The 15007-nt window shown below is 45.3% G+C and overlaps 1 protein-coding gene across 1 annotated transcript in view; it reads right to left on the minus strand.

Moving 5' to 3' along the window:
• Positions 1–15007, minus strand: part of WDR43 (WD repeat domain 43) — a 462775-nt gene that overhangs the window by 287786 nt on the left and 159982 nt on the right. Inside the window, exon 7 of the mRNA XM_069236209.1 lies at positions 5662–5726. Coding sequence (XP_069092310.1) covers positions 5662–5726 — 65 coding nt within the window. The remainder of the gene's footprint in view (positions 1–5661; positions 5727–15007) is intronic.

Genomic DNA, 15007 nt, shown 5'->3' on the forward strand with positions numbered 1-15007 from the left:
CCTACAAGCTCTATATTATCCCTGCAACCAGAAGGATCCAGCAGACGTAACTGTATATTGCTTTAAAAAATCTGCCATAGCTGGAAAAAGTTACAGAATAAAATGTAGACATAAATGGCTATTTTTATTTCCCCCAACTCAATTTCAATATTTTATTTCAACTGTTACTTCCTATACGAAAACCTTAAAGGATCTACACAAATGACCCCTTGCTGAATTCAGAATTTTGTCTACTTTTCAGAAATGTTTAGCTGTCTAGGATCCACCACTGGTTTCACACTCATTTCTGTCACTAACTGGAAGGAGGCTGAAAGCACAAAAAATAGTAAAGAAAAATGTTACTTACCCAGTAGACATCTGTTCGTGGCATGTAGTGCTGTAGATTAACATGCTTTGCACAAGTACGCCATCTAGTTCTGAGCTCGGAGTGTTACAAGTTGTTTTTCTTCTAAGAATATTTTCAAGTCACAAGATTGAATGATGACTCCTCTTGATGATACTGCGCATGGGCATTGAGTCCTTTTTAGATTGTTTTTCACCGCAGGAAGGGAGGGAGTGTGTGTGTGTGTGCGCGCATGTGTGTTTGGTAAGAGAAATTCCCATAAAATATATGTAGTTTACAATATGTTGTACTACAGCGGCTACAGGCTTCTGGGGAGGAGGGCGGGTGCATGTGAATCTACAGCACTACATGCCACAAACAGATGTGTACTGGGTAACATTTTCCATTCAATGGCATGTGTAGCTGTAGATATATATGATTTGCATAGGCTGTAAAGCAGTCCCCTCCCAAGTAAGTGGTGGCTAGCCTGTTAGAGTAGTTTGTTCTAAGTACTGCCTGTCCAACATTTGCTTGTTGGCGAGCTAAAACGTCTACACAGTAGTGTTTAGTAAATGTGTGTGGTGTAGGCTATGTAACAGCTTTATCTGCCACTGGAATATTTCCTAAAAAAGGCCACAGAAGCACCTTTTTTCCTGGTAGTGTGATTTAGGAGCTACTGGTAGGTGTCTTTTGGCCTTAAGATAGCACGTTTGAATATACTTAACGATCCATCGAGTTAATCCATTTTTTGAAACTGGATTACTTTTGTGATGTTCTGAAAAAGTCGTTTGATTTCCCAAAGGTTTTTGTCCTGTCAATATAATACATAAGCACTCTTAAAATCCAGTGTACCTAGAGCTCTTTCAGCAACAGAATTTGGTTGTGTAAAGAAGACTGGAAACACCACTGACTGATTAATATGAAAAGGTGAAAGAAACTACCTTAGGTAGGAATTTTGGATTTCTTTGAAGTACTGTTTTGTCTATGTATATGGAAGAAAGGTTCTTCTAGAGAGAACACTTGAATTTCACTAACTCTTCTTAAAGAAGTTATTGCTACTAAAAAAATCAACCTTCCATGGTAGAAACTGTAAAGTACAAGAATGCATGGATTCAAATGGTGAACCCATAAGTCTTGTGAGTACAATATTAAAATTCCATACAGGAGCTGGAGGAACTCTGCGTGGAATGACCCTCCATAATGCTTTGATGACAGGAATTCTGAATAGAGAAATATGTTGTTTGTTTTGAAGTTAAGCAGCTATAGCAGCTAAATGAAGCCTAATAGAAGAATAGGTTTGTAGGAAAGTACTCTCTTTCTAGGCATGGTTACCCCCATTTTCTGCCTGTTGTCAGTGTGTTTGATTATATCTACTGGGTTCCTGCTAACCAGGACTCCTCTTCCCACAACTGGCATACTGGTCCCCTCCCATTGCAAGTCCCTAGGTACATGGTACCTAGGTATCCAGGGCATTGGGGTGCCAGGGGACCCCTATGGGCTGCAGCAGTTATTCTGCCACCCATGCAAAGGGTTCTGCAAGCCTGCCATTGCAGCCTGCGCGAAACTGATGCATGTACTTTCATAACGGTCACTATACCAGGTCACTGTAAGTCACCCTATGGTAGGCCATCTCAGTCCAAGGGGTAGGGTGCAGGTACCAGAGTGTGAGGGCACCCCTTGCTGTAGTAGGGGAATAACATCTTGCAGAGTGACCATATGGAAGTGTTCAGAGTATGTATAGATTGAGAGCCCTGAGATCTATAATTGTTTTTAATGAACCATTCTTTTTTGGATATCAGGAAGTAGAGTGAATAAACTCCTGATCCTTGTTGGGCGATAGGTACTGGTTCTATGGCCCTTTTGAGAAGAATGGACTGTACCTCCTCCTTCCAGAGCGAGACAGTCTAGAGAGTTTGTGTGGAAGAGGCGGAATGTTTGGTGGAATGGAGAGGAGTTCTAGACATTAGCCATGTCGGATAATTGATAGAACCCACTGGTGTGTAGTGATGTACCATTGTGGATAACATTTTAACATTCTTCCTTCCACAGGACATGTATGCGCTGTGTGGATTTTTATTAAGTCACTGTTTTGTTGAGGTAGAGGAACCTCTGGAAGCAAATGCTTCTCTTCCTCCATTATTAAATCCTCTGAATGAGCCTCTGGTATTGAAATGTGAGCCCTGTTTCTGTTGTCAGGTGGATGGTTCCGTAGCTGATGGTTTTAACCCACCTCTAAATTGTGACATACGAAAAGTGCCTCTAGTGGGTGTGGTATATAGTGCCATCCATAGCCTTAGCTGTCTCCAAATCTTTTTTTGAGTTTTTCTATGGTGGTCTCCACCTCCGGTCCAAATAAGAGCACCTTGCTGTATTTCAGGTTTAAAACCTGAACATCTTAACCAAGCATGCCTTCTTATCACCGCGCAAGTGTTGACCCCTCTTGCTTCTGTATCAGCTGCACCTGTAGCACATCTAATTGCATTATAAGCTATAGCTTGTCCCTCTGTTACTATTTGCTGCCCTGATTTTTGATGTTCAGGTGGAAGATACTGTAAAATCTTACATCTCGCCCCAGTGGGTCCTATCAAACCTTGCTAGGAGTGCTTGGGAATTTGCAATCCTCCAGTGGTTTGCAGCTTGGGAAGCCACCCTTTTGCAACTCATTTTTTGCTTTGTCTGGAGGAGGAGCATCTCATGTACACCGACTATCAGGCGGTTTTCTTGCCAATCTGAAACTATAGAGCCAGGTGGTAACTGAGTCCTGATAAAGACTGAATCAGAGGGTGCAGGTTTGTACTTTTTATCCCCCTGAGGTGTAATGATCCTAGCCTTAATGGGTTCTTTAACAATGCCAGACGCATGTCTAAGCATGCATGGAAGCATAGGGAGGCATTGGTACTCTGTGTATGTTAATGTACTGAACAAGAAATCCTCTTCAATAGGGTCTGTGTGCAGCTGAACATTATGGTACGCAGCTGCCCTAGCTACCACCTGGTTATAAGCATTGGTATCTTCAGATGGAGATGGTCTGGCTGGTTGTAGGTCAGGATCAGTGGGAAATAAAAAAAATGAGATCAGGATCATATAGATCCCATGGATCTGTATCTTGCTGAACATCACTTAGGTCATCCCTATGAGGTGATGGTGAGGATGTCTGGGGGAAAACTGTGTAGAATATGTAGGTGAGGGTGGTGGTGGAGTAGAAGGAAGGAGAGAATGTGGTGGCGAAGGCAGAGGTTATTGTGTAGCCCTTTCCTTTTCCGTTTGAGACTTTCTTTAGTGGAGGCCCAGCATCCTTAGTCTCCTGAAAAGTCAGTTTTCGTTTAATGGTTACAGGAGGAGAAGCAATGATCCTTCCCTCTTTCCTTCTGTATATGAGGTTTGTGCTGTTTTGCGTCCAAAACCTGTAAAATAGTAGATGACTCCGTAGCTGTGGTATGCTTGATACGGATAGATTGGTTCCAAAGGTTTTGCTACGAAATGTTTGACTGACTGAAAGTGTCGGCTCCGAAAATGATAGATTTTTTTCGGCTCCGAAATGGAAATGTCAGGTTTTTAGCTCAATACCGAAACAGATGTAGTGGTCTCTGTTTGGTCGGTGCCAAATGCACTTTGGTCTTGGATGTTCTTGGTGCCGAACCCGAAGGTTGGTCATCCAGATGTATTTTTCGGCTCCGAAGGCAGGGGAGGACTGATGACCAGTGGAAGAGTCTTTTTAAGTGTCTAGTTAGTGTGATGGGGCTGATGTACTCACGAACTGCGTCGCTGGTATAGACTGACTGCCGATGTCGGAATCTCGATCTGAGTCTCTAATGGAGAACGCTGTGCGCTGTCCCCCAACTCTTCCTACGAGCACTCCTCTCCGAAGAGGTCGGGTGTGCTGTCTGTGGACTTGAACGTCTTCTTGGATGGAAACGATCTACAGGTGTCACATGTCTTCTCTGATCTGGAGACAGGCACAGATTGCACACCAAATGCTAGTCGATGTATGGAAATTTGGCTTGACAGAGGACAGAATCGAACCGGAGTTCGCCCCATCAGCCTGACATCGAAGTAGGCCCAAGAAGGACAAGGTTGCCCTTAAGGGCGTGAAATAGACTGACAATTTAAATCGGATTGACTGTAAGAGTAGAAAACGCAAAACTATACCAATGGTTAGAGAAGGTATAATAAAGTTCAGTTGTACCGAACCGAGATCCATCGGAGCGAGAGAAAAAGCATCCGAACTCGACAGCGGAAAAATCTAACAAAGGACTTGATGTCCATGCGCAGTACCACCAAGAGAGCCCCTCGATCTTGTGACTCAAAACTATTCTTCAAAGGAAAAACTACTTGTAACATTCCGAGCCCAACACTAGATGGCAGACTTATGCAAAGCATGTGTATTTATAGCTACACATGCCATCTAACACGGTTTTCTGATTCAAGTCCACCTGTTCCGGAAAGCTGGGAAGATGGTGATTTTAGCACCGCAACCCTTTGTTGATCTCATTTGCAGGGGTAAAAAACAGATGCTTTCTTCTGCAGCACTTCTCAGTTTTCCCAAGAACATTTTTTAGCTGCATTTTGGCTAATTTCTCAGTCTCCTCCAGGAGAAACCACAAACTCTTTGTACCTTCAGAATCCCTAGGATGCTGGAAAACAAGGACAGAAATTTGGTTTGGATAGCTCATGTGGACAAAAAGATATGGGGCCTAAGCGCATACTACCCCAAATAGCCCAACAAAAAAAAAGGTCTCAGTGCCTGGCGTGGGGAAATTATTTTGGGGGTTTAAAAGGAGACCTGTAAGGTTTAAAATATTTTTTCTCTTCTGTTTCTATGAATTTTTAACTATAAAGATTGAGTTTAAGTAATATTTCTATTTAAAAATTAAAATATTTAAACCTTGTGTTCACAATACGTAGGAATCAGAAAAACGTTTACATGCCAAACAAAAACAATGTACCACCAATTTACATAAGTAGGAAGGAAAGATCTTCAAAACAAAAACTGTAATCTTGAATGTGCTAAAAAGAAGAAAGTGGGAATCTTATCTCCTCAATCATGTTCACAATTTATTAACCTGCAAATAGCAACCTATACGGTTATGTGCTGTTTGGAGAATTTATTTTGTGTTTATGTATTAAAATGACATGTTTCACTGTCATGTTTGATCGAGCAGGTGTTTTGGACAGTGGATTTTGAGGAAACTACTTCCCATTCTTTCGGCAATCAAATTATTCACCCACAACGTGCATTATATATATATTTTTTTATTTAAAAGTCATAATTACACTACTTGGACTCATGACTAAATCATCATCCACGAACAAACTAAGATCTCAGTACGTTACCTTACCCATTGAAAACGTGCTCAAAGAAATGTAGTTCTCCATTCCTGCACACCACGGCTAACTTCACAGGCTGAAAGACAATCATAGAAAACAGCTGATAATGAAAACAATAAAACCAACATTGGCATAAGCCCCTACGTACTTATGGAATGAAAAAATAGTTACTTACCTTCGGTTAAGATCTTTCTGGTAGAAACTCCATCTAACTACAGATTCTTCACATTTTGGATGTTCCACAGCACCAGACTTTTCAGTATTACCTCTGCACACCGGTAGACAGCACCATGCGGATTCACACCAAAGCTACTCTTCTCTGAAAATGATGTGCTGAGCCTATATAGGAACCACTTCCACACTCGGATGTCAGTTTCTCTTGAGGTTGTTCAAGGTCACAGGCAAAGAGCTCTACTACAAAATTGACTGATCTGAATGCAGATTTTAGACATAGGATTTCATTCATGGATGGGCAACAATCACAGAACGGTGAGAATGGACAGTCTGAACAAATAGAGGCTAGTCAGTCTCTCCTGAAAAGAGCATTACCGAAGGTAACATGTTCTTCTGCTAGAGCCTTCTAGCAGCAAATTCTTCACCTTTGAATAGATACCAAAACAGTAGCTATTCAGAGGTGGGTTTGTGACTGGACTAAAACTAGGAAGCCCTGCAGGACCGAGTGGGCAAGATGCCCTTCTCAGCAAAACTGACTGTCCAGACTTTAGTTGAAGGGAGCTGGATTCTGGCATAGCACACACTTGTCCTCTTGAACACTGTTTGTAATAGATGTAAGTCACCCCTACAGCAGGGAGTATTATATTACAAGTGAGGGCATATATGCATGAGCAAATATGCCCCTACTAGGTCTGTCTATTCTTAGGCATAGTAAGTGTGCAGGGAAGCCATTCTAAGTCCAAGTGCTGGAGATGTGTTGGATACTGGTCAATATGAGTTCCTCAGCTACATGATGGCTTCTCTGACCATAGGGATGTTTGGTAACAAACATCTTGTATTAATAAACCCCAACTGATTCCAGTGGCGGATTTGTTAATGCACCCAGAAAGCACCTTAGAGGAGCCCCTGAAAAACCTACAAACTACTGGTGAGCTCACTGACCGGTTCTGGGCACTGCCACCAACAGACAAGAATCTAACCACCCAAGGTTAGAGCCTCTGCTCTCTAAAGGTCAGAAACAAAAGCCTGTCTGTAGGAAGCTGGCTCTGTATATACTATCTCAAAGTGAGAGATAGTGTGCACCAAGTCCAGGGGTTCTCCCCTTAGAGGTTGATAGCGACAATAATAGATAATAATACTAATGCTCTATTTGTGGTAGTGTGGTCGAGCAGTTAGGCTTATCAGAGGGTAGTGTTAAGCATTTGTTGTACACACACAGGCAATAAATGAGAACACACACTCAAAGACTTAACTCCAGGCCAATAGGTTTTTATATAGAAAAAACTTTATTTTAGAACCACAAAATTCAGATTACAAGTACGTACATAAATTGTAAGGTACTTGGCATAGATAAATATAGAACTCTGAATCAAAACAGTAATGTATAGTTTGGCATAAAATGTCAATAAGCTATTTTAAAAGTGGACAGTGCAAAATTCAATAGTTCCTGGGGGAGGTAAGTAAAGGTTAGTTTGTAACACCCTTACTAGTTTGGTCCCCGGCGCATAAGCACCCCAGCGTTGGGGGTTCAATTTAACCCCAACCACTCAGCACCAGCAAAACAGGGCCATTCAGGTGCAGAGGTCAAAGCGGGGCCCAAATAGCATATGCGCCTACGGTGACTAGGGTTGCTCCGGTTCCAGTCTGCTAGCAGGTAAGTTCCTGCGTCCTCAGGGAGCAGACCAGGGCTGTTTCGTAGAGCACTGTGCGTGTTTGATTTGGGGGGGATCCCAAGCACGCACACAAAATACAGTCAGCGGCACAGGGTGCAAACAAAGTGTCAGGTTTGTGATTGAAATCAATGGAGGGACCCGAGGTCACTCTGGCAATGCAGACAGGGCACTGAGGGGTTTCTCGGGCCAGCCACCTACTGGGCAAAGATGAAGACCGCCTGCTGGTCACTCCTGCACCGGTAGTTAGTTCCTCTCGGGCCTGGGGGCTGCGGGTGCAGTGCTTTTTCCAGGGGTCTTTGTTATCAAGCAGTCACGGTCAGGGAGGGTGGGGGGTCCTCTGGATTCTCTCTGCTGGAGTCACCGTAGGGAGGTCGTCTCAGGGTGGACACACCATGGGAGTCGCCTGGGGGTCCTCGCTGCAGTATTGGTTTCCCTGGACACGTGCCGAGGGCGTCGGGTGCAGAGTGCTGGGGACTCACTTCAGGAGTGAGGGGAGAGTCCCTTTAAAGTTGGTGTCTTCTGTGTTGCTTTGGACAGAGCCACTGTCCACTGGAGTTTCTTGGTCCTTTGGGTTTGCAGGGCAGTCCTCTGAGTCTGCAGAGGTCACTGGTCACGCTGGATGTCTTGCAGTTGCAGGTTCTTTGAATCTGGAGACAGGCCAGTAGGGCTGAGGCCAAAACTCTGCTGGAGTTCTCAGGTCAGCAGTCCCAGAGGGTGGCCACACCCTCCTTGTGCCTCCTCCCTTTGGGGAGGGGGCACATCCCGAATCCTATTGGACTAAATCCTCCAAAGCAAGATGGAGGATTTTCTAAGGAAGGGGTCACCTCAGCTCAGGACACCACAGGGGCTGTCCTGGCTGGAGGGTGACTCCTTGTTTTTTCTCATTATCTCCTCTGGACTTGCCGCCAAAAGTGGGGGCTGTGTCCGGGGGTCGGGCATCTCCACTAGCTGGAGTGCCCTGGGGCGTTGTTACACCAGGATGAACCTTTGAGGCTCACCGCCCTGTTCAAGCAGGGGGAGGTGAGAAGCACCTCGACCCAGTACAGGCTTTGTTCCTGGTCACTGAGTGACAAAGGCACTCACCCCATGTGGCCAGAAACTCATCTGGTAGTGGCAGGCTGGCAGAAACCGGTCAGCCTAGCACTAGGAGTCAGACTGGTATTCAGGGGGCATCTCTAAGATGCCCTCTGGGTGTATTTTACAATAAATCCCACACATGGCATCAGTGTGCATTTATTGTGCTGAGAAGTTTGATACCAAACTTCCCAGATTTCTGTGTAGCCATTATGGAACTGTGGAGTTTGTGTTTGACAACTTCCCAGACCATATACTCTTTATGGCTACCCTGCACTTACAAATGTCTAAGGTTTTGCTTAGACACTGTAGGGACATAGTGCTCATGCACTTATGCCCTCACCTGTGGTATAGTGCACCCTACCTTAGGGCTGTGAGGCCTGCTAGAGGGGTGACTTACCAACACCACAGGCAGTGAGAGGTGGTTATGGCACTCTGAAGGGAGTGCCATGCCGACTTAGTCATTTTCTCCCCACCAGCACACACAAGCTGTGAGGCAGTTTGTATGTGCTGTGTGAGTGGTCCCCAGGATGGCATAAGACATGCTGCAGCCCTTGGAGACCTTCCCTGGCAACAGGGCCCTTGGTACCAGAGTTACCATTTACAAGGGACTTATCTGAGTGCCAGGGCTGTGCCAATTGTGGGAACAAAGGTACAGTTTAGGGAAAGAACACTGGTGCTGGGGCCTGGTTAGCAGGGTACCAGCACACTATTAATCATAACTGTCACCAACAAAAGGCAAAAAGTCAGGGGGTAACCATGCCAAGGAAGGCATTTCCTTACAGCAACCTTATGTTTTATATTTCTATTAAAAAAAATTTTTTTTTTATTGCAGGCACCAGTATGGTGTCCAATATCTAATCCTGTGGAAAAGACATTAAACATACACAAGAGGGACACCCCGTCTACCTCATTGGGAACACTGGAGTTGTCACTTTCATAGATGCAAGATAAAAACCAAACTGTCTGGGAAGGGGTGCGGCTTCACTTCGTCTCTACCTATCGCAGGACCTGCCCTGGCCTCTGCCGAAGCGATCTGTTTCCCTACATGGGTACCAGATCTGCAAACTTTGGTGGGAGTTGGCAGGGCTATTCCAGGGGCATCAGTGAGTTCCCTGCCCAGAACTTAAACTGTGCAGTTTGTGTGAGCATTTAGCAGCTTTTGTATTTGTGACAGAATTTCAGGAACTCCTCCTTTCAGCAATGTTTTTAATCTTGCCGCTTACTGCACTAAATAACTAAGAAAAACCGCAGTTACACTCCCATAAATCTTGTGCTCCTAGTGTTAACTGCTTAGTATGCAGGTTGTCTACCAGTGCACACCTGTCAGTGGATGGAGTTAGATTATGGGGAAAGCAGTCAAACATAGAAATGGGGAGACTTTCTTCAGCTTACAAATGTATGAGGCACAATAGTTCAATAGCGAGTTGTAGAAAGGACTGTATATAGGCATGAAGTCAAGCAAGGCTGCCAAAGCTACATACTTGGGAAGGATTCTTCCTAGATCACGTGGACACTGGCTCCGAAAGCAGAGACAGGACAAGCCCCGCAGGCACCTCCCCATCCCAATGCATAATAAAAGCCTAAAACCTTAAAATTATAGGTAAACTGGTGTGTACAACATCTAATTTCTGCAATTAGTTCAGGCAGAACAGGTCAATGAATGTCTTGCCATAGCCATTTGTACTTCACTTGTGTCATGTGAAGTATGATAAGCCAAAGCCCCTTGTGACATTACAAAAACTACTGTTTTGCTAATCATTATATCGGTCGGCCAGCTACTCTGATGGCGGGGTGGTGAAAGTGGTATTGTAATTACTATTGCAGAATTATATTAGGATGATAAATTGTGACATTTTCATTTTTTGCTGCAGACAGAGGAAGAAGGTAAACTGAAGTGCTTTAATTCTAACCAGGGCCACTAGAATTATGTGGAGGGAAAGGATCCAAATATAAGGCAGGGTTGACCAATTTATGTGGCAAGAAAAGTACAATTATGCATTTACAACGCCAATAGCCATAACTCACAAATGAGACATATTGCATTGCAAATGATTGTTCTATATATGCATGTATATAATTGCATAAAGGTTTGGCTTCTCTTGAAGCAACAGTTAGAGGTCTGAAAATGATTCTAGATAAAGAGTACACGAATGGGTAATACAGCACATGCTCAATTCTTTAAATGTTAATGCTTAAAGGAGTGCAATGCTGTAGTGAAACTGGGTTTTTGTTGCAGTACCCCACACATTTTGTCTGGTTCTTCCAAGCAACTTTCACTTTGGTGCACAGGGACCCTGCCAACCAGGTCCCTAGTGCCAGTGATCTTTCTCCCAAAACTGTACAATTGTACACCCTCTGTAAATCCCTACTAAATGGTGCCTAGGGCCTGAGGTACTAAAGAGTCCCTCCCCACCACCATTGACCCACCATTCCCAACTCAAGGTGAAGTGGACCACTAGTGCCATATTACAGGCAGTGTCAGGGGACACGGGACATAAGTGTTAGTCACGTTATGTTTTCACTTTAAGGAGCACCTTGTCATGCATCAGGCAGTGGCAGTCTGTGTAAGTTTTATACTGGGTACCTTAGAGTAGCAGCTCTTAAGGGCCTTTTTGGTACCAGAGGTAACAAATGTGCTATAAGGCCTGGTCACTTGAAGCTCAAGTGACCAGTGGTCTTGTTTTTGGGGAGGCACACTGGCACTGGGGACCTGGTTAGCAGGACCCCAGTGCAATTCAGTCATAGTTGCATAAAAATAAAAAAATTCTAAAGTGGTGCTGTTTTGTGTTGTGGGGCAGCGGCTTCTGGAACCAGAACCCAGTTTTCTTCAAAAGGACTAGCCACCTTGACAAAGCACTTTTCTGCACCGCCTTACCTTTCCTTATCCCAGAGAACCACACAGAAGAATGACAGTTAACCATATCGTCTTTGGTGTGATTGATGTAAAAGCATAAATCTCTTTTGGGGTGCAGACAATAGTCTTTCCTAATTCAAGGAGGGAGGCGGGTCATAAAAAGTTGGTAGGGCGATGGATTGTCAAACGCGAAAAGGAGTCACATTTTGACACAGCGGATGACCAGATTGTCAGCACTAGCCTTTCTGGAGAAAAAAAAATTGCACTGTAGGGCAGTTGGTGCGAAAGAACATTGCTCAATTGCAAGATGAGCTGAAATGACTAAGACAAAGTAGACAGTCTTTAGTGTCAGAAGACACAACATAGTGCTATATATGGCCTCCGGGGAGAACACATGAGGAATGTCAGCAGCAAATTACAGTCCCACTGTGGCATCACAAACTACTTGGAAGGGAATGCGTGTGTTAAAAACTTTTGATAAGCTGTGTAAGGAAATGCCTCCTTGGCATGGTTACCCCCTGACTTTTTGCCTTTGCTGATGCTATGTTTTGAATTGAAAGTGTGCTGAGGCCTGCTAACCAGGCCCCAGCACCAGTGTTCTTTCCCTAACCTGTACTTTTGATTCCTCAATTGGCACACCCTGGCATCCAGATAAGTCCCTTGTAACTGGTACCTCTGGTACCAAGGGCCCTGATGCCAGGGAAGGTCTCTAAGGGCTGCAGCATGTATTATGCCACCCTAGAGACTCCTCACTCAGCACAGACCCACTGCTTACCAGCCTGTGGGTGCTAGTGAGAACAAAATGAGTAAGTCGACATGGCACTCCCCTCAGGGTGCCATGCCAGCCTCTCACTGCCTATGCAGTATAGGTAAGGCACCCCACTAGCAGGCCTTACAGCCCCAAGGCAGGGTGCACTATACCATAGGTGAGGGTACCAGTGCATGAGCACTGTGCCCCTACAGTGTCTAAGCAAAACCTTAGACATTGTAAGTGCAGGGTAGCCATAAGAGTATATGGTCTGGGAGTTTGTCAAACACGAACTCCACAGCACCATAATGGCTACACTGAAAACTGGGAAGTTTGGTATCAAACTTCTCAGCACAATAAATGCACACTGATGCCAGTGTACATTTTATTGTAAAATACACCACAGAGGGCACCTTAGAGGTGCCCCCTGAAACTTAACCGACTATCTGTGTAGGCTGACTGGTTCCAGCAGCCTGCCACACTAGAGACATGTGGCTGGCCTCATGGGGAGAGTGCCTTTGTCACTCTGAGGCCAGTAACAAAGCCTGCACTGGGTGGAGATGCTAACACCTCCCCCAGGCAGGAGCTGTAACACCTGGCGGTGAGCCTCAAAGGCTCACCCCTTTGTCACAGCACCGCAGGACACTCCAGCTAGTGGAGTTGCCCGCCCCCTCCGGCCCCGGCCCCCACTTTTGGCGGCAAGGCCGGAGAAAATAATGAGAACAACAAGGAGGAGTCACTGGCCAGTCAGGACAGCCCCTAAGGTGTCCTGAGCTGAGGTGACTAACTTTTAGAAATCCTCCATCTTGCAGATGGAGGATTCCCCCAATAGGATTAGGGATGTGACCCCCTCCCCTTGGGAGGAGGCACAAAGAGGGTGTACTCACCCTCAGGGCTAGTAGCCATTGGCTACTAACCCCCCAGACCTAAACACGCCCTTAAATTTAGTATTTAAGGGCTCTCCCTGAACCTAGAAATCAGATTCCTGCAACAACAAGAAGGACTGCCTAGCTGAAAACCTCTGCAGAGGAAGACCAGAAGACAACAACTGCCTTGGCTCCAGAAACTCACCGGCCTGTCTCCTGCCTTCCAAAGAACTCTGCTCCAGCGACGCCTTCCAAAGGGACCAGCGACCTCTGAATCCTCTGAGGACTGCCCTGCTTCGACGACGACAAGAAACTCCCGAGGACAGCGGACCTGCTACAAAAAGACTGCAACTTTATCCAAAGGAGCAGCTTTAAAGAACCCTGCAATCTCCCCGCAAGAAGCGTGAGACTTGCAACACTGCACCCGGCGACCCCGACTCGGCTGGTGGAGAACCAACACCTCAGGGAGGACCCCCGGACTACTCTACGACTGAGTACCATAACCTGTCCCCCCTGAGCCCCCACAGCGCCGCCTGCAGAGGGAATCCCGAGGCTTCCCCTGACCGCGACTCTCTGAAACCTAAGTCCCGACGCCTGGAAAAGACCCTGCACCCGCAGCCCCCAGGACCTGAAGGACCGGACTTTCACTGCAGAAGTGACCCCCAGGAGTCCCTCTCCCTTGCCCAAGTGGAGGTTTCCCCGAGGAAGCCCCCCCTTGCCTGCCTGCAGCGCTGAAGAGATCCCTTGATCTCTCATTGACTTCCATTGCGAACCCGACGCTTGTTCTAACACTGCACCCGGCCGCCCCACCCCGCTGAGGGTGAAACTTCTGTGTGGGCTTGTGTCCCCCCCGGTGCCCTACAAAACCCCCCTGGTCTGCCCTCCGAAGACGCGGGTACTTACCTGCTGGCAGACTGGAACCGGGGCACCCCCTTCTCTCCATTGAAGCCTATGCGTTTTGGGCACCACTTTGAACTCTGCACCTGACCGGCCCTGAGCTGCTGGTGTGGTAACTTTGGGGTTGCTCTGAACCCCCAACGGTGGGCTACCTTGGACCAAGAACTGAACCCTGTAAGTGTCGTACTTACCTGGTAAAACTAACAAAAACTTACCTCCCCCAGGAACTGTGAAAATTGCACTAAGTGTCCACTTTTAAAATAGCTATTTGTGAATAACTTGAAAAGTATACATGCAATTGAAATGATTCAAAGTTCCTAATGTACTTACCTGCAATACCTTTCAAACAAGATATTACATGTTAAATTTGAACCTGTGGTTCTTAAAATAAACTAAGAAAATATATTTTTCTATACAAAACCTATTGGCTGGATTTGTCTCTGAGTGTGTGTACCTCATTTATTGTCTATGTGTATGTACAACAAATGCTTAACACTACTCCTTGGATAAGCCTACTGCTCGACCACACTACCACAAAATAGAGCATTAGTATTATCTCTTTTTACCACTATTTTACCTCTAAGGGGAACCCTTGGACTCTGTGCATGCTATTCCTTACTTTGAAATAGCACATACAGAGCCAACTTCCTACATTGGTGGATCAGCGGTGGGGTACAAGACTTTGCATTTGCTGGACTACTCAGCCAATACCTGATCACACGACAAATTCCAAAATTGTCATTAGAAATTGATTTTTGCAATTTGAAAAGTTTTCTAAATTCTTAAAAGACCTGCTAGGGCCTTGTGTTAGATCCTGTTTAGCATTTCTTTTAGAGTTTAAAAGTTTGTTAAAAGTTTGAATTAGATTCTAGAACCAGTTTAGTTTCTTAAAAAGTATTCCAACTTTTAGAAGCATAATGTCTAGCACAGATGTGAATGTGGTGGAACTCGACACCACACCTTACCTCCATCTACAGATGAGAGAGCTAAGGTCACTCTGTAAACTAAAGAAAATAGCAATGGGCTCCAAACCTACCAAAGTACAGCTCCAGGAGCTTTTGGCAGAGT

Source organism: Pleurodeles waltl, chromosome 5 (genome assembly GCF_031143425.1).
Source record: "Pleurodeles waltl isolate 20211129_DDA chromosome 5, aPleWal1.hap1.20221129, whole genome shotgun sequence".
In the NCBI taxonomy this organism is placed as follows: Eukaryota; Metazoa; Chordata; class Amphibia; order Caudata; family Salamandridae; genus Pleurodeles; species Pleurodeles waltl.